At 47.4% G+C, this 22,740-nt stretch overlaps 8 protein-coding genes across 8 annotated transcripts; 3 read left to right on the forward strand and 5 right to left on the reverse strand.

The window, feature by feature from the left end:
• Nucleotides 1-333: 333 nt before the first annotated feature.
• K444DRAFT_526901 (glycosyltransferase family 2 protein) lies at nt 334-2,206 on the forward strand (the record flags this gene model as incomplete). The annotated part of the gene is made up of 4 exons (XM_024874588.1): nt 334-710; nt 768-1,668; nt 1,731-1,963; nt 2,035-2,206. 4 exons carry the CDS (start codon nt 334-336, stop codon nt 2,204-2,206), a joined length of 1,683 nt encoding a protein of 560 aa, XP_024738147.1.
• Nucleotides 2,207-5,821: 3,615 nt separating this feature from the next.
• Nucleotides 5,822-6,626, reverse strand: K444DRAFT_527079 (uncharacterized protein; the record flags this gene model as incomplete). Its single annotated transcript, XM_024874603.1, has 2 exons — nt 5,822-6,145; nt 6,195-6,626. 2 exons carry the CDS (start codon nt 6,624-6,626, stop codon nt 5,822-5,824), a joined length of 756 nt encoding a protein of 251 aa, XP_024738148.1.
• Nucleotides 6,627-8,215: 1,589 nt separating this feature from the next.
• K444DRAFT_628318 (60S ribosomal protein L20) lies at nt 8,216-9,319 on the reverse strand (the record flags this gene model as incomplete). The annotated part of the gene is made up of 4 exons (XM_024882903.1): nt 8,216-8,374; nt 8,430-8,606; nt 8,656-8,840; nt 9,316-9,319. 4 exons carry the CDS (start codon nt 9,317-9,319, stop codon nt 8,216-8,218), a joined length of 525 nt encoding a protein of 174 aa, XP_024738149.1.
• A 511-nt stretch (nt 9,320-9,830) lies between these two features.
• K444DRAFT_642375 (uncharacterized protein) lies at nt 9,831-11,696 on the forward strand (the record flags this gene model as incomplete). The annotated part of the gene is made up of 6 exons (XM_024884730.1): nt 9,831-10,130; nt 10,316-10,596; nt 10,645-10,870; nt 10,924-10,985; nt 11,050-11,461; nt 11,613-11,696. 6 exons carry the CDS (start codon nt 9,831-9,833, stop codon nt 11,694-11,696), a joined length of 1,365 nt encoding a protein of 454 aa, XP_024738150.1.
• A 1,427-nt stretch (nt 11,697-13,123) lies between these two features.
• Nucleotides 13,124-14,052, reverse strand: K444DRAFT_527052 (uncharacterized protein; the record flags this gene model as incomplete). The annotated part of the gene is made up of 3 exons (XM_024874602.1): nt 13,124-13,359; nt 13,424-13,830; nt 13,892-14,052. 3 exons carry the CDS (start codon nt 14,050-14,052, stop codon nt 13,124-13,126), a joined length of 804 nt encoding a protein of 267 aa, XP_024738151.1.
• A 1,635-nt stretch (nt 14,053-15,687) lies between these two features.
• Nucleotides 15,688-16,629, reverse strand: K444DRAFT_525886 (uncharacterized protein; the record flags this gene model as incomplete). The annotated part of the gene is made up of 2 exons (XM_024874497.1): nt 15,688-16,353; nt 16,381-16,629. The coding sequence occupies 2 exons, from the start codon at nt 16,627-16,629 to the stop codon at nt 15,688-15,690; spliced, it is 915 nt and encodes a 304-aa protein (XP_024738152.1).
• Nucleotides 16,630-17,780: 1,151 nt separating this feature from the next.
• K444DRAFT_611504 (uncharacterized protein) lies at nt 17,781-20,697 on the forward strand. The gene has a single exon (XM_024879956.1). The coding sequence runs from the start codon at nt 17,837-17,839 to the stop codon at nt 20,600-20,602; it is 2,766 nt and encodes a 921-aa protein (XP_024738153.1). The 5' UTR covers nt 17,781-17,836; the 3' UTR covers nt 20,603-20,697.
• K444DRAFT_642378 (uncharacterized protein) lies at nt 20,683-22,636 on the reverse strand (the record flags this gene model as incomplete). Its single annotated transcript, XM_024884731.1, has 2 exons — nt 20,683-22,311; nt 22,358-22,636. The coding sequence occupies 2 exons, from the start codon at nt 22,634-22,636 to the stop codon at nt 20,683-20,685; spliced, it is 1,908 nt and encodes a 635-aa protein (XP_024738154.1).
• Between the last annotated feature and the right edge of the window lie 104 nt (nt 22,637-22,740).

Genomic DNA, 22,740 nt, shown 5'->3' on the forward strand with positions numbered 1-22,740 from the left:
AATATTTCTCTTGCAGGACTTCAAAGAGCAAAGGATGTCTCGGATACCGGAAGAAATGCGACAGGGCAGCACGCCAGAGGCAGAAATTTTTCCTTTGATGCAAGTCTGGCTACAGAAAGTCTTAAAGCAAAATTTGGCAGCAATCACCAAACCTTGAATCGTCTACGGCAGCATAGTACACAGACTCAAACAATCTTACCTCAACCGACTGGGGTGACTCTTCAAATACCAGAACATGCAATTTTTCAGTCCCTTAGGCAATATCGCTTCCCGACCAAAGACATTCTTGCCAATTCCAACTGTGATTCGGCCCCTCTCGGGACAGAATTTGAAATGGACCCCCTTGAAGTTCATCCTCACATTCAAATCCCTCCTCACTCAACCAACATTCAACGGCCACGAAATTCAGTTCTATCTCTACTCCGCCGAGTATCGGTATTTTCTCATATATCCACTCTGCACCGACCACGGCACCCTACTTTGGACAAACTGTTCGACGATGCAAAGAAGCTGGAAGCTAGAATATACAGAAGTGTTCTTTATCAAAAGTTGTTCCAACACGCTACATATGCTCTATTGCTAGCAGCATTATACTTCATTCTTGTTGGGTTGCCCCTATGGAAAGGATTAGTTTGGTGGATGTATAATTTCTTAGCGACGAAGTTTATATTGACTGGGGGCTGTGTTGTATTCAGTGGAACTGCATTCCTGTAAGTTTGTTTCTCAATAGTGACCCGGGTTTAATGAGCTAGACTAAGTCAATACAGTTATGCTTTTGCGCCTCTCCTTATCGTTTTTGAAAAAGATCCGATGAAACAAGACGCTGAAGCCGTAAAGAGCGAACCAAATTCCATTCAATCTTGCGCTCTGCTGATTCCGTGCTACAAGTCGGAATCCCTAATTGGCTCGACCCTCGAAGCTGCACTCAAAGTCTTTCCAGCCAAAAACATATTTGTTATAGCTAATGGAAACTCTCCGGAGCCTCTTGATAATACTGCCGACGTCTGTCATAAATATCACGTCAATCACATATGGTGCCCAATAGGCTCCAAGATTATCGCACAATTTCTTGGATGCTACGCTGCGGAAAACTACCCATTTACACTACTTATAGACGATGATTGTATCTTGCCCCCGGAATTTCCCATCGTTACAGATAGGATGAAGGGGAATATCAAATGTCTCGGGTACACAATCAAGAGCGTTGGGCAGGGAAGGCAGCCAGGTACCTTGTGCCAACAAGCACAAGATATCGAGTACAAACTAAGTGGGCTTCAGCGAGCCTTTGCTGGAAAGGTCGGGAGCGCCACATTCCCACATGGAGCTATAGCCCTCTGGGATCGAGAACTTTTGATGAAAACGTTTCACTGTCATCCTGGCTTTAGTATCAGCGAGGATTGGTTCTTTGGCCACGTTGCACGAGAGCTTGGCAGCAGAATCTTGATGTGTACCCAAGTCTTTGTCGAGACAGAAACGCCGCCAGCAATTTTTTGGGTGGACAATAATGAGTCTCGAGGAGGCTTTGGCGAGATGACAATCTATAAACAAAGGTTTTATAGATGGAACTTCTTTTTCGTGAATGGCTGTTACTGGAATATGAAGTATATCCTATGGTCATGGAAGCTGGGTTGGTGGGAGATAGGTGCGAAAGTTTTTGTTTGGCAGGAGGTAAGCTAGAGCTATTAACATATACCCAAGTTTTTGTTACTAAATACTAATACTCGCCACAGGTATATGAGACTATAATCTTCCTCCTCACACCATTTGTCCTCCCTATTTCTCTTATTATTCGCCCTGAGTTCTGTGCTATCCTCCTCGCTACGACATTCGGCATGTACTTTATCAATGTTCTAATATTTAACGAGGTGCATCTTCGCAAGAAAAATGAAAGAGTTAGCTGGGTGGCTATATTATATTATATGCCTTACAAGATTACCTTATTTTTAGTCAATGTGGCATCATGGTTAGTTTGGATTTTTTTAATATTTTAATGGGCTGCTTTATATAAATCGACATTACTAATTATAAACATAGCTATTACTCGATTTATAAATACGCGAAGTATTTTGCGAAACGGCATCCAAAAGTAGTTCATGATGCTAAGGTTATTCAAGTAATATTGGACTTTGTCGAGCTATCTGAAAACGAAGCAGGTTCTATACTCAGGCATGGTCGAGATGATGGTGCGAAGGAGCAACATACCTAACCGACTTCCCGATATTTTCTGCTACCCATTGGAGCAGGATCTTGGAGCGGTGCGGTGGCGCGTCGGTTATTAAGACGAAGGAGGGAAAGCTGACGAGTAGTTGGACGTAATCTGGGTATCCGACGTAGAGGCTGCGGATATGTGGGATGGAGGGGCGAGGGTGCGTGGATACAACGTCCGAGGTGTTGAAATCAAACGGTCCTGGCCAGAGGCCAGTCTCGAAGAATGAGTGCACTTCTGCTCGCTTGTAGTCTGAGCTTTGTTGTGGAGTCGATTGAGTTGATGTGGTGTTGAAGCTGGCTGGGACGGAAAAATAGTCCGCGGAGAAGGGGGATTAATAGTTATTGACTCGACTAGAAAGTATTCGAGGATGCCTGCAGTGTTGTAACGGGTTTGGAATCGGTGTGGGAGCAAGAGTTTAAAGGCCTCGTCTGCTTCAACCTTCGTGTAGTTGATCAGGATGAGATCATTGGTGGAATTTCCGAAAATTGCGTGGTCTTCGTATGTGCGAATTATGTACGTGAGGTAATCAGTCGCGTTGGGAAGAATGATAATTTGAAACGCGGAGTTGTATCGCTGGAAATGTTATATTACTAGTGGGATCGTTGATCGATAAAACGCTCAAGCTGGGAATTGCGAATTTTTGAGCGGTGTTGATCAAGTAGTCCTTTAGAAATGGATCGGCATAGCCCAATGCCTGAGAAGGATCTCTCGAGAAGACATTGTTTTGACCCTTAACCAAGCAGGCCCAACTGTCCGGCCCATCTTGCAACACCATTTCATAGTCGTTAGGTGGCTCGAGGTTTGGAAATGCCCAGATCCAGTAGTCAGCATAGTGATAGAATCTGTCAATTCGTTACTGGATATGACCATTGGCAAAGTTGAAAGACATTTTCTGCGATCCGCTGGAGGCAACTGATTGGTCTGAACTCGAGGTTGTAGTTCTGTGTTAGGGTCTGGCTACGGGAAATGCTGTTTAGGCATTAGCCCTGTTCTATTCCGGTGAAGTGGTGTTTCTAACTTTGGCGCTTCAAAAGTAATGCCTTTGATACGATTCATGGTATCCAATCCTCCAATTGCAATGATTGCCTTGTTCAGCAAATCCAATGCTTCAAAGATGCCATTCTTGATACTATTTGAAGTGCACTGCGCCTTTGCATGTTGTAGGTATAAATAACCACGGACTAGGGAAATGGAAAGAGAAGAAAATAAGATCATGGCTAGTGAAGTTGATTGAGTTGAGATGGTGATTGATACCTATCAAAACGGAGAGAAAAGTAGAGCTTATATACATATTGATGCCGGCTCCGAATCTCAAGCAGAGTACCACGACCTGTTGTCGTCCTGAGCAATTCCAAGCCACAGCGTGAGGAAGCTATAATCCAAAAAGCGACGCGGCAGCTGAGCAATGACGTTAAGTCAATGTCATGAAGTCAAAGCCATACACACCGTCGGCCGCTGCAAACTCAGCAGGCGTGATGCGACTGCGAGGGAAGTATCCAACCTTTTGATAGCTCCGTACCTTCCCCCTAATAAAGGGGAGTTTGAAATTCTCAAGCCGATCCAAGACCTCGGACATCGGAGCCTCGGGGGAGGGCGAAGCTGCGATTTCCCCGAGTCAGCACTAGAGCGAAGCGAGCCGCGTGTTAAAAGGCAGCGAGCCTCAGCTCGCTTACATAACAAAAGGGGGGATACAAACCAAGTTTACAGAAAAGAGATCGACAGATCCACCAAATGCTCTCCTCAGCAACCTCGGCCACTGCTTCGTCCTACGGTATTCTTAATTCCTTCCCCGGGCGTTGCTTGAGCAGTAGGGACCTTGCCCCAGCCAGGGAAGACGCAATGAAAGCAGCCTACACTAATACCCTTCCCAGAGTCTGAATATTGCAAGACATCCAGATACCAATATACTTCGGTTTATGTGAACAATCGAACCTTAGGTAAAGCCATTTACCTGGAAAGGAAAAATAATGGAAGTATCTCAATTCTCAAAGTCCCTCACAGAACTTGATTAATTGAAACTTCCAATTCCTAATATACCATGCTCCACAGGAACAATCAACTCTCAGATGAACGAACCCCTTGGCCTATGAGGTGCTGATACAATGAAAGGCGCGCAATTTCCAATATACTTCACTCAACGGGGGCAATTCGGAACTTCCCAAAATGATTATTCCAGCCATTCCAGATGTCTTTGGCGCCCGTATTGCTCCATTGTTTTAGAAAAGGCTCCCACATAGTAGCAAAACTGATTACTGATCTATTTTACTTAATAGAGTCAATCCAGAACTTCCTAAGTAGCTTGTTCCAGCCATCGATAATAAATTGAGCCTTGTGGATTACTCCGATGTTCTAGAAACTCTCACACATTGACAGCAGACTTATAGGCAATGTCCCTCACGCGATTCACACATTTTATATCCCCAGATAGCTTGTCCTAACTATTTCTAATACATTGAGTTCGTTGATTGAGTCTGATATCCCTATTGTCTATGAAGGAGTCTAATGACTGACTGTAAGGGCGAAGATAGTCGAGTTACGGACGGCGAATAGCAGAGAAGAGAGCCCGGAACTCCATTTTGTCTAGTGCCAAGCGAGTGAAGAGGAGTCAAGCAGACGAGAATCGAGTGATTGTGAGCATACTATTCATACTTCACATAATCCGTTGATGGCTTACCCGCAGGGTTTACCCAAGGGACCTCCATTGAACTGGAATGCAGTTGTGAATAAAGAATCTCTGGCAGCTTACTTCCGACAACAAACCTGGAGACCAGCCACAGTTGATGGCTATATTACCAATCTTGATATATGCGGATCAGCAGTGGTTAACATGATCTTTAAAGAATTTTGTTTTAATCCATTGCTCGTGAAAGCGCTCGCACAATAAAGACAACCCTATTCCCAATACCCTTGACCAAGCCAGAACAATTAAACTGGAGCTATAGCTGTGAATTGCTTCCTGTCTCTAATAAGGCATCTTGAATTGTTCCTGACACTCCTAATATAATCAAATCCTGTACTAATCTATCATATCTCAATAAATCTGGGGGAAAATGAGACATCCCAATTACCAATGTCCTATGTCGAATTGAAAGAATCAAAACTGTGAGTGGCCTCATTGTCCTGCAAAGAGTCGTGCTTTCTCGACTTTCAGAATCTGGATTGTTCCAATATTTCTGGCACAATTGAGCATTTGCTTAACTAATTATATCGCAACTATCTTAGATAATTAGGGCTTATCCAAGTAAGAAGATATCGTGTTAAAGCAGAACCACTTCACTTGTAGATAGCTTCATTGTCTTGCCCTTAGCGCCGGACATTTCATCCTCCGAATTCAGTAACACAAGTAATAACCTTAAACCTTAGATTAGCGATTTATGTTTCACAATTGAACTCGATGGCGTTACATACGCTTCTCGCCAAGCAGCGAATTGTTCTCAAAAGTTTGAGTTCGAGTAGTTACGAGCTGTTTCTCACTCAAAAATTTGCAAGAAAAAGGGGGTACGTGAAAGTCATTGCTTCATTGTTCTATTGCTTTAAGTAACATTGATGCGCCTTGCATCCCATAGTAAACGCCCCTCCATCCGATTTATGAAATGAAAAGAAGAAAAAGCTTTACTTGAGTAAAGCGTTTATTTTCTTGAGCTGAAGCAATTCCTGGGAAGTAGGTCGTGCCTCAGCGCCTTGATAGCGAATAAGGTCTTGGCCGGCTTCTCTATGCAGCTCGAAACGATACATTGCAGTGTCCTCATCAAGTATCTCCTTGCTAACAATCTTGTAGATGCCATCGAACCTAATTCCTTCCTTTGGGGCGAATTGAGACTTGGACTTGCTACGCAAGACACGGATCGGGTTATTAACTTTCAGTGAATCGAGAAGGAGCTGGGTACGGTAGGTAGGGGTAGGTGTCTTTGACTGCGTGCCACAATAGTGAATGGTCTGTTTCTCTGGTTAGATAAGTGCAACGAATATGAGATAGAAAACTCACATCGCCCTTGTCCTCGTCAGCATATCCGCCGTTAGCTAAAACAATGGAAAATGCGCCTTTGCCCTTCTGACCGCAAATGCCAGGCTCCAACTCAGCATGGGCACCGTCACGCATAGCGCAAAGCCGATTAGCAAACCACTGTCCGTTGCGTAGACCGTTATCACCAAAGACCTTGGCCGATTTCTGAAAGCTATACTCCTCAATTACACCAGAATTATAATTACGGGTCTTACCGCCCTCCTTAGTAGATTTAAGAGTAACGAGGCCGCGGAGGAGAGACGGCTCGAGGTCGCCCATAAACCATCTCGAGTAAAGGACTTCGGCATCGGCGCGAAGGTAACACGGGAAAACGCGTTGATGGCCAGGCTCTGCACCAAAGATAAGGTACAAACCTCCAGAACCAAGCACGTTGGACTTCTTTACCTCGACCATGCTAAGGAACGGGTAGAATTCGATTTCGTGCAATTGCTCGGTAAGCTCAACAATTGCCTTGTCCAAAGCCTGCTGATCTCCACGGTTGTGGGCCTCAATGCAGTGTTGGATGAGGGTGCGAGTATGTGCAAGCTTCTGGACGTCACCTCGAGAGAATGAGGCCTTCGGACTGACCTTCTCGTACCAATCCGGGTGCGACGATGTGTTCACCAGAGCCTCCGTGCGGGTAGAAGCCGACTTGGCCTTAGAACGCTTGGCCTTTCGTGCTGGAGCGTATTGTGTCTTTGTATCCTGCTCGGGGAGTTCCTCTTGGGCATGCGCATCGGAAACAGGGGTGAGCTTAGCCTTCTTCAAGGGAGCCACAACTTGATCGACCAGGACATCGGCATCGGCAGTCTCGTCGCGCTCTAGAAAGCAGTCAGAAAGTGGCCCGTCAATTGTATCAACTGAGCAACATACCCTTGGTCTTGCGTTTGCTTGCGCGGAGACGACCGAAATCAATAGGAAGCGGCTTCTGGATGGCGACAAGTTGGGAGAGGATTAGCTCATCTTGTTCGGGTGTACCGAGGACGGGCTGGCGCGGAGAGATAGAATTCATTGCGACTGCAGCTCCTTCTTCTTGCTTCATGGTAACGTGAGCGGCGTTGGTAGCCATTGCGACTGCAGCTGCTTCTTCTTGCTTCACGGTAACTTGAGCAGCATTGGTAGCCATTGCGACTGCTGAATGGTCTTGTGCCTGCAATCGTCGTCTCTTAGCTCTTTCGGCTTCCACACTCTCTTCAATCAATCGCTTGAAGTCCATTGTGATGTATGATAGCACATGAGAGTGCGACAGCAAGGGAATCGTGCCGGCACCGGTCGGTGCCAGCGAATGTGAGGGGGGGGGGGGGGTGTGTTGGGAAGAAGCAGAGGAGGTCAGTACTTACAATGGTGGGGGCGTCGTCTGGGGAGACGCGCTCTACGGTGGCCGGATGTGTACGAGGGATGTTCGTGAGCAAGGTTGTTGTTGTTCGCAAGAGATCGTGTCGAGGTTGAAGGAGAGAAAGTCTGAAGACATCGCGAAAAGTTCTCTTATGGACGTCTCTGAGTGAATCCTGTGTTGTGTTCGTCTCCAACGGCGGTCACTTTTCAAGATGAAAGTCGTTGACCTTTCGCTTTCGAAAAGGGAGATGCGAATCGACCCTCCAATGGCCTCACAACCAGCGAAACCTGGCCATTGGCTATTGAGGATCAGGGGTGAAGGGAGAAGTCAACGGGGCGTTTGTTTTCTCTAGTTTTTGGAGTACAGGAGTTGAAGCATGCTAGGGAGGATTTATGAGTGATACGTTTCCTTGTTCATGGCACCTTCCAACTCGGAGACTCGGCCAGAGGCAAACCATCAAGCTATACGTTTATCGAAGTTGCTTGACAGCTCGTGTCAAATAGCAATTGAAATCACAAGAGAATCAGGTCACAAAGCCTCATGGACAATTCTTCCTTTATGCATTTGCCATTTGTTATCCGGCTCAATGAGCAAAGGCTAGAAAACACCTGTATGCAGTGCAACACCTATCATCCCTACCCATTCCCAGAATCTATCCCCCAGTTGTTCAGTAGAAGGTTGATGGTCGCTTGCCAACGAAGAGCTTCGTGCCAGCTGCCTTGGAGACGCGGTGAGGAAGAGGGAATTTGAGGTCCTTGGTGAGGAGTTGCTTGATGTAGGGGCGCTTGACGTCGTCGGTCTTCTCGAGTTCAACAACCTTGAGGATCTGTTTGCAGTTTGATCAGTATGAAGCCAATGCGTCCAGAATCTGCAGAACGTACGTGGATCGACCGGAAACGGGATCGATGTCTGGCGGCCATATCTTGGTACATAGCCTCAACAGCATCGGTTCTTGACATCTCACGGTACTCCTTGTACATGTTGTGGGTTCCGGAGCGGGAATCGTATCGGATCCAGATGCCAAAGTTCTTGACCTTCAATGGGCGCTTCTCGTGGATCTAACAATTGATCAGTTCCATCTTGTCCCAAGTTACCCAAATAACATACCATGTTCAAGCTAACGATCTCGCCGTTCGCCTTCTTGACCTTTCGGAGCTTCATCAAGAAGTACCAGAAACGAGACTTTGCAACCACGGTGTTTGGTGCAAAGATTCTCATTCGGTACAGCTTGGGCGCTGGGTTTGCCTCGGTGGGCAGATGGCGGCCAATGACCTGGTATTCTGTGAGACGACCTGTAGAATCGAGTCAGCATTTTGATTCCAATTTGCAGCCCAAGATGTGTCTGCTGATTGTGTTGTGAGAGAGGTGACGGGTCCATGATGTAAATAGAGGGGATTCGAGCATCGAGGGTATGCTTCCTGAGCACCAAAGCTGGCAATCGTTCGGTGCGAGTATCCCAGCTTCTCGGAGGCTGGCAAGGAGTGTTTCCGACATGACCAAGATGTGGTCCTAAGAATACCACGACTGAAATGATACTTTTCAATTTCATCCATTGATATCACAAATGCCATACCCAATCCTCTCCGGAAGTGCTAGTAGCGCTTGTTGCCCATATCGACAGAATTACCTTATCCCCCCTCGCACTCCAATGTGTTCCTCGGTCGAACTAGGCCATGTCGTCGTCGTGAAATAATTTTGATCGTCCTCGACAAGTCGTGATTCCTTTCGTGCACCGTCCTGGGAGGAGAAAAGGAATCTAAAGCTTACCCATCTTCTCGATATTAGCAAACGATCAGTTCTGCTTGAATCCCAGAGGATACTCACTGTGATTGCTGGCCGTGGTCGATGTCGATGTTGTCGCAAGTCGAATTTCCTGCGAGTTCTCCCGCAACAAAATCTCGCGTGTTAGCGTAGGGCTTCATATTTTCACTGCCCTAGCGAGCCGCCTTTCCAGATTCGGCTAGCGCATCATTTGAGCCTCAGAACGGTCCTGCCTCAAGGTAAACAAACATGAAGAACGAGACCGACCGTTGAGGACTAGAGTGTCTTGAATTTTTCTGTCGGATTGATTCATTCACTCATGCTCTATCTCCCTTGATCAACGCGACACTCCAGCTACGATAAGGGAGACCTCATGCTCACAATGCGACACGACGCTCTCTGAACCTCAATCCCAAACCTCAGGTTTTCACAACCAGGCTCAACGGAATCACGAGAAATCTTCATGCAATTCACGATTTTCAACGATTTATGACCTTACGGTCAGTTACGAGACGAACGAGATGGATCCTATCTTTGAAGGCTTCAAGAAAGCCTACGAGGAAGGCAATGGCTATGATCTTTCGATGACCCTTTCTCCCGTGGACCCTGATGATGCGCCTGATAGACTTTACAAATTCTTCCGAAGCACGAATTTTGCACAAGCCAAGAAGGACTTTCAGTACCGGATTCTGTACGATAGCGCTACGCCTTTCAAACTCCCGGCCGAGGAGGGCAATGGATGGGTTGAGGTTTACTTGGCTTATTGGAAGGCTGTTGGAGAGATCTTGAATGCCAAGAATGCACCGAAGTCGAATGCAAAGGTAAGTAAGCATACTCTGGGATGTTAACTTACTTTCCTCTTTGTTGAGCCTCTCAAAGTTGAGATAGACAGCTACGCTGTCCACTCCTCCATGTAAATCACGTGATACCCAGCTTCCAACGTCATTCGAAGAATTAATTGCATTACGTTAACAAATTGCGGCAAATCATACTGACATCTTCAAAGGGATCATGGACGAAGGTTTACGACTCGTGGAAGGAGATGACGAATGCTCTCATCCGAGGTTACACTAATTGCGGATTTGAAGCCTGGACGGTGCCTTGTCTTTACGTGGCCGGTAAATATATGAGAATATTCGCAATCAAGGCGGATGAGGCGACAGGTGCTAGCACAGGCTCAGTCAACAATTTCCAAGATGATTTCAACCCTGAGGCAGAGAAGAATGAGAAACTCGAAGATGCGGCGAGACAGCTCAATCGAATCTTCACGATTTGTCTCAGTGATAGGTCAGTATACGACCGATGAAAACTTTCGGTTTGCTAACCCCGCGATAGAGCACCGCTCGACGAATCAAGAAAATGGGGTCTCTATAACATCATCAACTTGTTGTTCAAGACATACTTCAGATTGAACTCGATCAGCTTGTCGAAAAATATTCTGAAAGCAATTCAGGCATATCGAGGCGACATGCCAACGCTTGATGTCTTTCCCAAGGCACATCAAGTGACGTTTAAATACTACGTTGGAGTCATCTACTTCCTGGAAGAGAATTACGAAGAGGTTCGTCAGCGGAACACGTCCAATCAATGCCAGGATGCTGATCCCCCCTTCAGTCCGAGAAACATCTCACCGAAGCCTGGCAATTATGCCACAAAGACGCCATCCGCAACAAAGAGTGTGTGAACGCCATCAAGCCCCGATTGCACTCTCACCGAGTCACATCCACTAACATCCCACAGACTCATCCTGACCTACCTCATCCCATGCCACCTCCTCACCACACACACCCTCCCCACCCTCGCCCTCCTATCGCCGTACCCGCATCTGCAAGAGCTCTTCCTTCCTCTCTCCCGCTGCATCAAGAAGGGCGACCTAGCAGGCTTCGACGCCGCCCTCGTCGCCGGTGAAGACGAATTCGTAAAACGCCGCATCTACCTAACCCTCGAGCGCGGCCGCGACATCGCCCTCCGAAACCTGCTGCGCAAAGTCTTCATTGCAGGTGGCTTCGAGGAAGCGAAGGACGCCAACACACCACCTGTGCGACGGACCCGCATCCCCGTCGCTGAGTTCGGCGCTGCGATAAGTCTAGGGAGCAAAGAGACGATGGACAGTGACGAAGTCGAATGCTTATTAGCGAATATGATTTACAGGGTATGGTTGAAATCCCCCTTTCATTCAAAACCTATTCTTTTTGCGACGAGGTGCGCGGTAGATGCCTCAAGGCAGCCCCCCTTATCCGCCCCGCCGAGGAACGAGAACCTCGATTGCCGACCGTGAGTCAAAACCAAGCTGACGATCGCAGAACTTAATGAAAGGCTACATCGCGCGCGAGCGCGGGATCGTGGTGCTGAGTAAAGGCGGAGCGTTCCCCGGGACGGGCGTTTGAGCCCCTATCTTGCGTTCGTTTTCATGCGACGGCGTTGGTGGGTGAACGGTAGTGCTTTGCCACCCCTTACTTGAACGGCGATCAACATGTGCAACAGCGCAAAACGAAAGAAGCAATCAAACCGCTCGAATTTGGCCGAGCAATGGAAAGGGGCTCGGTGAGCGGATGCGGATGGGCTCACCGTCGTGCACTCACCCCAAACAACCTATACCTACTGCACCGAAACACCAAATCAAATATCAAATCACGGATTTTCACACCATTTCCTCTTCCCGCTCGCTCCACATCCTGCAATGACACCTTCAGCATCCCTCGTTCCACCAAACCCTGCACACCAAAATCACCCCCGCTCCACAAACCTCGCCCCCATCACCGAAACAGAGTAGCGGTGACTCACCACCCCCCTAACTCCACCCTTGCCTTGGAAAGGAAGCTCTCGAATTGGCGAATCGCTTCCCTTGAATTGTGTGGAAAGCTCGAGAAGCTTTCCTTTTTTTTTTCTCGCAGGGGGGGCTAAGTTTTGGTTTGCATGAGCATGGCATGGCATGGGGGGAGGGAAGCTAATGCATGCACTTTAGCTGATAAGAGGAGTGATATAAATTTCACGGCCTGAGATGGGATTTAAGGCTTGCGTGCATTCTGGTGAGGGTTTGTGAAAGTTCCGTGATGGTTCGTGATTTTTGGTGATCTCTGAAGTTTCACGAGGCACGAATGAAAATGGGATTCAAGTGAGTGTAGAATGGATAGATATTTCTACTGATGCTGCATTCCTGCTGCTGATTTGTTGCTTTCCTCTCTCTCCTTCTCTGCTGCAATCTGTCATGTCATAGTCTTGCAATTTTCGCTCCCCTTCCCTTTGCATCTCTCATCGAATTAGCCACCTCCATATGACGAAAATAAATAGTACAAGCAGATTTTTTTCCACTTCTTCTTTTTCTCTCGTTTCTCAACTGTTCTGTGCAGGAGATAGAAAGACAACAATAATCAGAAAGGAGACATGATGATCGCTGGAGAAGACGGGAGCTGGCAAAGTCTAAATAGCCAGCCAACCAAAGCAGATAGTAGACACCAATAGATAGGCAAGAAGAGTAGTGATACAGATAAATATATGAGAAAAAATCCGAGTCCTCCCCAGGACGCCGACGCCGTGGTATCAAAGCAGATTAAAGTCCCATTTCCCCTAGTTTATGTCATTTGTTTTGGCGCTTTGTTGTTTTGTTGTGGCTGAGGAAGGGCGTGAAGCGAAGTGTTGATGGAGCACGAGACGCAGTCATGTGCTGTATGAGTAAAAAGGAGAGGAGTCATCAATGATGTGTCCTGACGCTTCGTGGGGAGCCTCTGTATTTGCCTCGTCAGCCTCACTCTCATCGGAAGAAACACACATTTTCGGGAGAAGTAGGAAGCGGAAAGGGGAGAGGCAACTAGACTTACGCAATACTAGCCACATCATCAACATGATTGCACAGCGCGACGAAGAGGTCAAAGAACAGCTGCGAGCCTCCGGCCATCATCTCCATCTGCATGGTGCCGCTGCGCTTGAAGGTGCCGCGGCTGCGGATGATGAGCGCGAGGTAGTGGGCTCGGAGCTTCGAGTCGGTGTCTGGTGTGTTGGCGTAGGCGTAGCGAGCGGAGGTGAGGATTGTACTGCATTGGATGCCGGATTCTATTACATGTTAGCATCATTTCATGATTCGGATTGAAGTTGATTTAGGGTTGTGGGAGCTTACGCAAACCCTGCTTCCGCAACGCAACACGCTTCAGCTCATCCAACCCGTATTTCTCCGCCGTGCAATAGATAACTGTATCCTTCAACAGCTCGCCATCAACGCCGTGATGATACACTGTGCTCTCCACGCTTCCTGCGCCTCCTTCGCCCGTCTCCAACTCCCATGTGTTTCTTCGCTTGTTGTGTACGAGTCGTGGATAATAGTCGCCTTTGTAGAGGTATTCGAGGACCGAGGAGAAGATCTCGGGCTCTTCATCCGGAAGGGTGATTCGCTTGGCTGCCGCTTCCATGAATTGTCCGCGGCATGCGGCTTGGAAGAAGGGCGATATGCAGAGGACGTCTTCGTGTGCGGCGAAAAGTCGTTGCTCCTGACCCACAACGAGTGTGACTATCGATGAAGTTAAGGTACTATTGAAATAAAATGTCAGCGACCGTACAACATTCCGTGATTTGAAGAAGTGAGACTCACCTGCCCATGGGAGGAGCTTCCTCGGCCGGAGCTTTGCGGGACCGCTCGTGGCGGTTCTTCGACACGGCATGCTCTCGAAACGACGACTTTGACGGCTTGGTCCCTCGCCGGCTTCGCGAAAAGCTCTCGGTCTGTGATTTATTGACGTTTCGGCTGAACATCTTCGGTCGCTATCGTTATCGTACGGGTCGTGATTATCGTCGATGTCCGTATTTCGCACGTTCTCGCGATGTCTCATCCGATGTGGTCGTGAAGTGTTGCTGTCGAAATCGATGGATTGTCGACGCCTGCTGCCTGGAATTGATTCAGGAGAGAAGGGACGAAGATTTAGAAGGGGGGATGGGCTGTTATATAGCTGCAGCGCGGCCTAGGGGGGCCTGCAACAGGCAAAAACACGGCCTGAGCAGATTTTGAGCCTGGAAGACGCGCCTTGGCCGAGGGGCGCTGCAAGCACTCATCGCGCATTGGACGCGATAAAACGTGACCTCGAAAGTGACTCCGAGGTCCCACATGTGGCTGATTTGCTGCCCCCGGGGAAACTGGTCCCAACCGGCCGGGATTCCGCAGGAAAAAGGCGTGGTGAGACGGCAGGACAGGGCAGGGGGATGTTGCTCGAGGGCAAAGTTCTCGCTGATTGATGGGTGGTTGTTTGAGCAGCATGGTTGCTAGGCTGTCTGCATCTGAAAAAGAAACACAAGGCAAACGAACGATTGCGAGCCTCGGAAGGGGCCACAATTTGAGAGAAACGTCCTCTCATAATAATGCAGCATAATTGTGTTTGCGTCAGTGGTGCCGATCGTGAGTCTCAGCGCGAGTCAAGATCCTTGACGGAGAGAAGAAAGTTCACTGGGGAAGTTGGCCTTCGCCTGGGCGGGACAGGCCACTTTAGCTTCTGGTGTGAACTCGAGGGACGACCCCTGAGGATGTTCTTGCCCCTTTTCATCCCGATTCTCGACGCAATGGCGGATTGAGAGTCACAATCCTTCCAAGAAACCATAAGTGTGGTTGCACCGAGCTTGAAGGCGTTTCTTGTTATCCTTTTGCTCGAGAATTCTGCCTTGGCCAGCGGTGGCGTTCCCGTCACCGTCAGGTGACCTGTGTTCAGCCTCACTCTCCGCACAGCCACCACCAACTGTGGTGGCTACAAAACCACAATGGCCACCCAAGAGGTGGTGCATCCGGAAAAAATACGTTGCCGGGGCAAGTGCACGGCAGAATTTCGCCTAATGAGGCCTAGTTAACACACGTGACTGTGATTCAAGAAGAAATTAGAAATTTTTTCCCATATTTAATCACGTGATAATAGCTAGTGAAGTAGTCACCGTGGTGAACCCGATCTACAAAGAGAGAGCTCGGCGTTCATGTAACGGGGGAATCGACTATTATGCTCTGCAAAACGTAGGTTTGGTGCCTTCATTTGCGCTGCTATTGCGGAGGAGGCAACCGTAAGCGTGGGATGCCTGAGGCCACCAACCGTACATGTTCTCTCCAGGCACAGCTCAGTAATCCGTCATCCTCTTTCTCTCGAACGTTTTATTGCAACGAAAGATCGTCTCGCCAAAGTGCTGGGTATAAATCACGTTAGGGATAGCGCGTGCCCGTTCCAGTCTAGCGCCACTCGCTCGGGCTACTCGAGCTCCCGCTTAAATGCACGCCCCGCTTAAATGCACGCGCCCCCACCAACTTTTTTCCTCACTCTCACCTACTTCTAAATTAAATTATTAATTAACCACAAGACCAATTAGCTTGAAATCAAAAAGAGAGATAGATTAATAGCTAATAAATAATATCCCAAATTAATTAGACCCCTTCTCAAAAATTACCCGTGGTTTTATCGCACGCCCCCGGGAGCTCTGTTTTACCGGTGTTTCTAGGACCCCCCCATTAATATTACCATTAATAAAGGAAACAACCTTCTTTTTGAGAACTGGTACCTTTCTAGGTTTCGCAGGAGTCTTAATTCTCACTGGAAGAGCCTTTGGAACCTTCTTTTGCTTAGCTTCCTTCTCTTTTTGAGCTTGCAATTCAGCCTTCTCCTTAATTCTCACTTTATTAATATTCTCCCCCCTTACTGCTACTTGTAGAGCCTTCTCTGCCTTCTCAGCTTCGTTCTTTTGCTTTTTAAGAGCTTGGGCAGCCTTTTTAGTATTAATTCGTATCCGTTCAGATTTCGCAAATGCCTCCTTTTTAGCAAAAAGCTCCTGTGTACGTCGAATATTATCTGCAGAGAAGAGTATTGGCTTCGTATGCTCCTCCCCCAAGACGTTTAGCCGCTTTCCACGAGCCTTACTCTTTTTTTCGTCCTTTAATACCTCAAGTAACCCTTCCTTTATATGTCTATCGAGTGCGGCTTGTACAGCTAGCTCTTTATTAGCTCTAAAGAGCTTCTCAAGCTTCGCTTGGGACGGATTTTTGCGAAAGTCAGCTTGGAAGTGTCGAATCGATTTCGCAGATCGTAGAGTCTTTAATCGTTAAATTAATGAAGGTACAGGTTGAATGGCCTCTGGGGGAGTAATTGGACGGCAAATAACCTTTAAAACAAGAGCAGGATTATATGGCCAAATGCCAGGCTTTGCGAATGCCTTCTGAATATTCTTTATGGTAAAGGTACTATTCCAGGCTGGACGAAATAGCTTCAGGAATTGTTTCTTCTTTATTAACGAGTAGCCAAGGCTTTGCTCTTGCTGTTTGTTGAGTTCCTTCGAGTATACAAGGGATAAAAGACTAAAAAGTACCATATTCAAAGGTTAAAGTCGATATATCGAGTGAGGAGGTAAAATAAGAAGTATAATGCGAAGGTCCCAATATTTATTAATAAATGTCATATTTATATGGCTTGAATGGCCATCGACGATTAAAAGGCGCTTTGTACGAGGAGAAGAAGGTCGTGTGGCTGGTTCAAAGACCTTGGTAAGCTATTGAAGCCCCTATGCATTACTACTCCATTTATTACTCGATATACCAAAAAAGAAGTCGTCTTGCTCTTGCAAATCTTATACCTAGGTATTCCGTAAATCAAACGATTCGCCAGTATATAATAGGGTCGCAGGAACCCTTTTTCTAATTGCAGAGATATATGCTAAGCAAGTAATAAATTTGCGATTTCCATTGTAGGCAGCTTGCTTGACCCTTCCCGATTTATATGCCTCTTTAGATATAATTCGCTTTATTGCTTGTATAATCCCAATCAAGAAGCCCTTTTCGTTCCAATTATATACGTTATCGGCCGTAATATGGTTGTGTTCGATGACTTGGAGTAATTAGGGTGGGATATACGTTAGTAGGTAATTCTCGTAAAATATAATAAAGTAATACGAAAGGGTACTTAACCAGATCAAAAAATAACTTGTATATAGGGCCATATTCGCCCTTGATACGTTGATTCTCGATATTGCATAAATATAAGCTTTTTAGCTCGCTTTGGTACCGCCGGCAAAATTGAGAAACCCAGTTCTTCCCCATAGCGTGTCCAATCATCTCTTCTGCGAAGTTCTTGACCATTTGACTGGTTGGAGGGATCCCGCGCTCGGTAAGGCGATTAATTTGATTGATTAGAATACGCTCTTGAGCGTTGGTAAGACATTGGTGGATTTGGGACTGGAATTCCGCTCGGGAGGTGGTTTGTCCTCTGGCGCGTCTGGATAGCGTAGATCGCGTTAACCCATACTTTCTGGCTATTGTAGCATAATCAGGAGCTTCAGAGCTTTCGATTTCGGCCAGAGCCTTCTTCATATCGTCTTCGTTGACCATTTTGTGGGTGTTTAAAGAGAGGGGGTGGTTTATTGGTGAAGCGTGCATTTAAGCGGGGCGTGCATTTAAGCGGGAGCTCGAGTAGGCGCCTTGCTTCGAGCGCTACTTTTCGAGGTCATTGATAAGAACTCGTACGCCTGGAGCCTCGAACCTCAACCGCGTTAACTGCAACTTGTCGAAAGAGACTCTCGCAAGATGACGGGGTCTCCAGAGCCAACTGAGATTTTTGAGTCGGATGGATCTGAGCATCCTGAATTGTTTGCAGATCTTGCAGATGATGAAGTGGTTGAAGAGCTTTTCCGACTCGGACGAGAGAGAGATGGCTTGACCAGAGAGGGCCACAGAAAGCGAGAATTACGTTCGAACAAGCTCGAGATCAGACTGGGCAACAACAGCCCTGAACTGGGAGCGCCGGTCGGCCATGAAGAGCCCATCCAGATTGGAGGTGAAACGATCAGGGGTACGCCAAAAGATTATCCAGACTATGCAGGGCACTTAGAAAATCTTAAACACCTGTGCCGGGATGGGTGTTTGAGACCAGAATCGACAATAGACCTCGACGAAGCTATTCACATTCTGCGAGAACTTACAGAAGCGACTCCAGAGAACAATCCACAACGAGCAGCACGTTTAAGCAGTCTTGGAATCCTACTTGCTGATAAATATTCGAGGATAGGGGGGATAAATTATCTTGACGATTCCATTCAAGTCGGAGTGGAGGCTGAGATGCAAACTCCAGAGGATCATCCAAATCGGATCATGCGATCAAACAACCTCATGATCAGACTCGCCCTCAGATACACTAGAACAAGAAAGATTAGTGACCTTTCAGATGCTATTAAAATTGGACGAGAGATTGTCGATGCAATGCCAGAGGGCCATCCAGACTATGTCGAGAACCTGGACGCTTTCGGAACGACCCTCCGCAGCAGATATCTGACGACAAACGAGATAGACCATCTCACAGTGGCCATCAGAGTCCAGTTAGAAGCTGTTAGGTTAATGCCTGAAGGCCATTTAGCTCAGGCTAAGTATCTAAGCAATCTTGGACTTCTGCTCCACGACCGATATTCGAAAACAGACACAATGAGTGATCTTGAAGAGGCTATTATGCTGGGACAGGAATCTATTGATCTAATGTCTGAAGATGATCCGAACAGCGCGAATTATCTAACTCGTCTCGGAAATGAACTCTACGACAAATACACGAGAACCAAAGCGATAATCGACCTTCGAGAAGCAATCTCGAATTATAAGTCTGGGTTACATCAGATCTCCTCGCCTACTATCACGCGAATCCTAGCCGGCAGAAAAGCTCTCCAGCATTGTGCAAGTATTTCAGATTGGCAGCAAGCCTACGACGTTGCAAACACTACCATGCATCTCATCCCCGAGTTGATATCACGATTACATGATGATTCCGATAGGCAACATCTTCTGAGCCAACTGGTCGGCCTCGCCTCTGATGCAGCAGCGGCGGCATTGCACGCGGATAAAGAGCCATCAGTTGCTCTGAACTTCCTAGAGGTTGGGCGCGGCGTGCTCGAGGCATCAATTGAGGAGTTGCGGATAGAAATTGATGATCTCAAAGAGAAATACCCTGAGCTAGCAGAGCAGTTTCTCCAATATCGGAACGGACTTGGTGGCGGCTATCTGGGTGATCCATATCGTATGTATCAGCCGAGAGAGAGTCGTATTTACGAGGTGAATGCTGGGCTGGATAAGCTATTCGTCAAGATTCGTAAGCTACCAGGGTTTGAAGACTTCCTGCTGGTCCCGAGCGAGGAGGAAATGCGGATTGCTGCGAAGAATGGCCCTATCGTCGTCATAAATGTGAGCAACTATCGCTGCGATGCAATACTTGTGGAGGAGCACCGGATACGGTCATTGGCTTTACCTAACTTCAATAGTCAGGAGATTAAGGATAAGGCAGAGCAAGGTGATCTGGGGAGTCTTCCTGTTCTGAGCTGGCTGTGGGACGTCGTCACGCATCCGATCATAGATGCCCTAGGATATACTCAGCCTCCGTCTGAGGGCAATTGGCCGCGTATATGGTGGATCCCTACAGGTGCTCTCAGCAAATTTCCTCTGCATGCTACTGGAAATCATATCAGAGGTTCTTCCGAATCAGTACTTGATATGACCTTGTCATCGTATAGCTCGTCAATCAAAGCGATCATAAACACCCGTCGACGTCGCAATCTACCACCTCTAAGATCCTGGGCTCTGCTTGTGGCTATTGAGAATACGCCGGGAAGTCCTAGACTCCCTTTCGCGACGAAAGAAGTAGCAATGTTAGAGACTCTATGTAGAGAAATGGGTATCAAACCTATCAGGCCAGGCCCGGGCCCACGAGATGTCGGTCCACTTTTGCTGCAATGCAAGATTTTCCATTTCGCTGGCCACGGTCATACAGACAGGGATCCATTAAAAAGCCATTTCGTGCTGGAGAAAGGTAAACCGCTATCCATAGCTACTCTTCTAAAAATGAATATGCGAGCAAGGCCACCATTTCTCGCCTACCTCTCCGCTTGCGGGACTGGTAGGGTCAGAGATGAGAGATTTGTTGATGAAAATATCCATTTGATCAGCGCATGTCAGCTAGCGGGATTTCGACATGTTATCGGCACTCTATGGGAGGTCAATGATGAATTGTGCGTAGATATGGCAAGGGTTACTTACGAGGGAATGAGAGACGGAGGTATGACAGATGATTCGGTGTGTCGGGGGCTCCATAAAGCTATAAGAGAACTTCGAGACCAATGGCTAGAGAGTTCCACTGAGGCCGAACATAGAAGCAGGTTGATGGGGAAACGAGATACATTGGCAAGAGATGATTCAGGGAGCTCAAGTGATGGAGGTCAAAGGCGTGATGACTTGCCTAGAGATATTGTTTCGTGCGATGACTACGAAGACAAAAGACCATTGCTCTGGGTTCCTTATGTTCATTTTGGCGTATAAATTATCGACGAGCCAGCAAAATATCAAACATCAAGCAATGGCGTATGTAAGATAGAAGTGGATTATTATCTCACTAATATCTACTTCAAAGATGTGCGTATCAGAAAATTCAGAGCAGCCCACTCCTCCGAAACTTCTCTGTACTTGTGGTAAACCCTGCTAGTATTTCGCTCCTTAATAGCTTGACCGAATTTCGGCAACTCTAAAAGATCAAAAGATGTCGGCTGAGAGGTGATAAAGACCTTGATCATGTCTTCACACTGCCGAATCCCTTTCTCTCTCATCTCGGTCGGAACCATCGTCTTTAACTTCTTTAACATACCTGTGGACCTTTCTCCTTTACGCTGTGGAAGAATGACTTCGTGACCACAATATATATCTTGGACTTGCCAAAGGGGACCCAGATCAAAAACGTGGACGTAGAGTTCCTTATCTCCATGGTTTTCTACTTTCAATTCAAACATGAACTTTGCTGCTTCATCCTGTTCTAATTCTAAGATAGATCCCGGAGCGAAAGTCCCTCCGGAGCGGGTCATGATTTGAGCATCATAAGACTCCGTGAAAGCATCCGTTGGCAGGTTATTGGCCAGATCACGGCCCAGTTTGTACCTGGCCAAGTGTTCTATAGTGTCGCAGATATAGCCTACATCCATTTGGTCCTGCCACATCGTAGGTAAATTGCCAATCTTTTGACTGGATTCGTCTAGGATTTCGTACTCCTTCTTGACGTTCAGTGTAACATGATATGAGAATTGACGTCCTTCTGTGTCTAAACAGACACCAAGTGACCGTTCTGTTAGAGCTATGAGCCACTCGTCCAGCCTTGAAAGGTTAGAAGCGAGTCGTATTGGAAACTTTCGAAGGGAGAATCGGGTGAGAGGCTTTGCGATCCACCCCGTCTCAGCACGGATAGCTGTTGGGTCCAATAGCTCTAAGTCCGACGTAAGAGCTCTGACTTGGATAATCTTAGCAATTATAACATCTCCCCTTGCATTAGAGTCACTCTTTGGAGAGTCCAAGGGGCTTATGGCAAACTGATCGCCTTCACAAACACCGTGAGCCTGACCAGCGTGTAGGTAAAGGCTACCATCATGTTCGACGATTGAGACCGAAGGTACATCTATTCCCACATCAATGTGGCCGAAAAATCCTTGATTCTTGTTCCCGTAGAGGATTGGGTTTTGTTGAGGCCAGTGCTTCCGGAATTGAGCACACAGGTAATAATATATCATCTTATGTGGCTTCCTGAGGCCACCGAATTCTATGAAGTTTCTGGGCAGAAAGTAGGACAATGCTCCGTTGCCCTCGCCGCTCACAGACTTAAGCTCTTTCGCGAACTCGTGAGGACCACATGCGACCAGTATAGCATACCCCGTTGGGCTGATAAGCCAATTCGGTAGCATGGAAGCATCGCGGTTTGCCAGAAGATCAGCTCCCTTTGCGAGGTTCTTCACGGGGTCCAATGGGAATCTTGAGTCAATTTCGGTATTGTAAGGAAGGGACCGGATGCCGGAGTCGTCGCGGCGAGAAACACTTGCAGAGAAACAACAGTCCAGGACAAGTGTCACTACTAGTCCCTTGTCGACCATAGCCCTCAAGGAGAATGCCAATCTCGATCCCCAGAGATGCCTCACTTGATTCTCCTTTCCCCCGTCGCGTAGGACTAATGCCAGATCACCAGTGGATCTGTTAGAGAATTCATTGTATGGCTCCCATGGGGTTCGAGTTCCGTGTCCGGAAATAGTGGATATATACAAAATCTCCAGCTGTGGCCTGAACCGTAATCTTTTTAAAGGCTGAAGTCACGTTCTGGTATGTCGGCCAGAGCGATGGCTCTTCGGTTGGGCTACGGGACTCCGAATCTGCGCTCTTGGTTGCTGTAAGGACTTGGATGTGAACAGAGTTCAAAACTCCCCTGAGGTAGTTGGTGATATTTTGGACATCTCTCACGCAGCTGTCCAAAGAAAGCTCCGGATAAGCGTCGATACCGATCAGAAGCGCGTAATGCGTAACGACGTTGCCCTGACTGTTCATCATGCCCAGATAATTCTCGCAGTTCGTCTCTGAAAGGCTGGTGATTAATCGACAGGATAGAGTTATCAACCATTTGGACCACTGCGGGTAAGCGAGAACGCGGG

Source organism: Hyaloscypha bicolor, assembly GCF_002865645.1.
Source record: "Hyaloscypha bicolor E unplaced genomic scaffold K444scaffold_56, whole genome shotgun sequence".
NCBI lineage: Eukaryota > Fungi > Ascomycota > Leotiomycetes > Helotiales > Hyaloscyphaceae > Hyaloscypha > Hyaloscypha bicolor.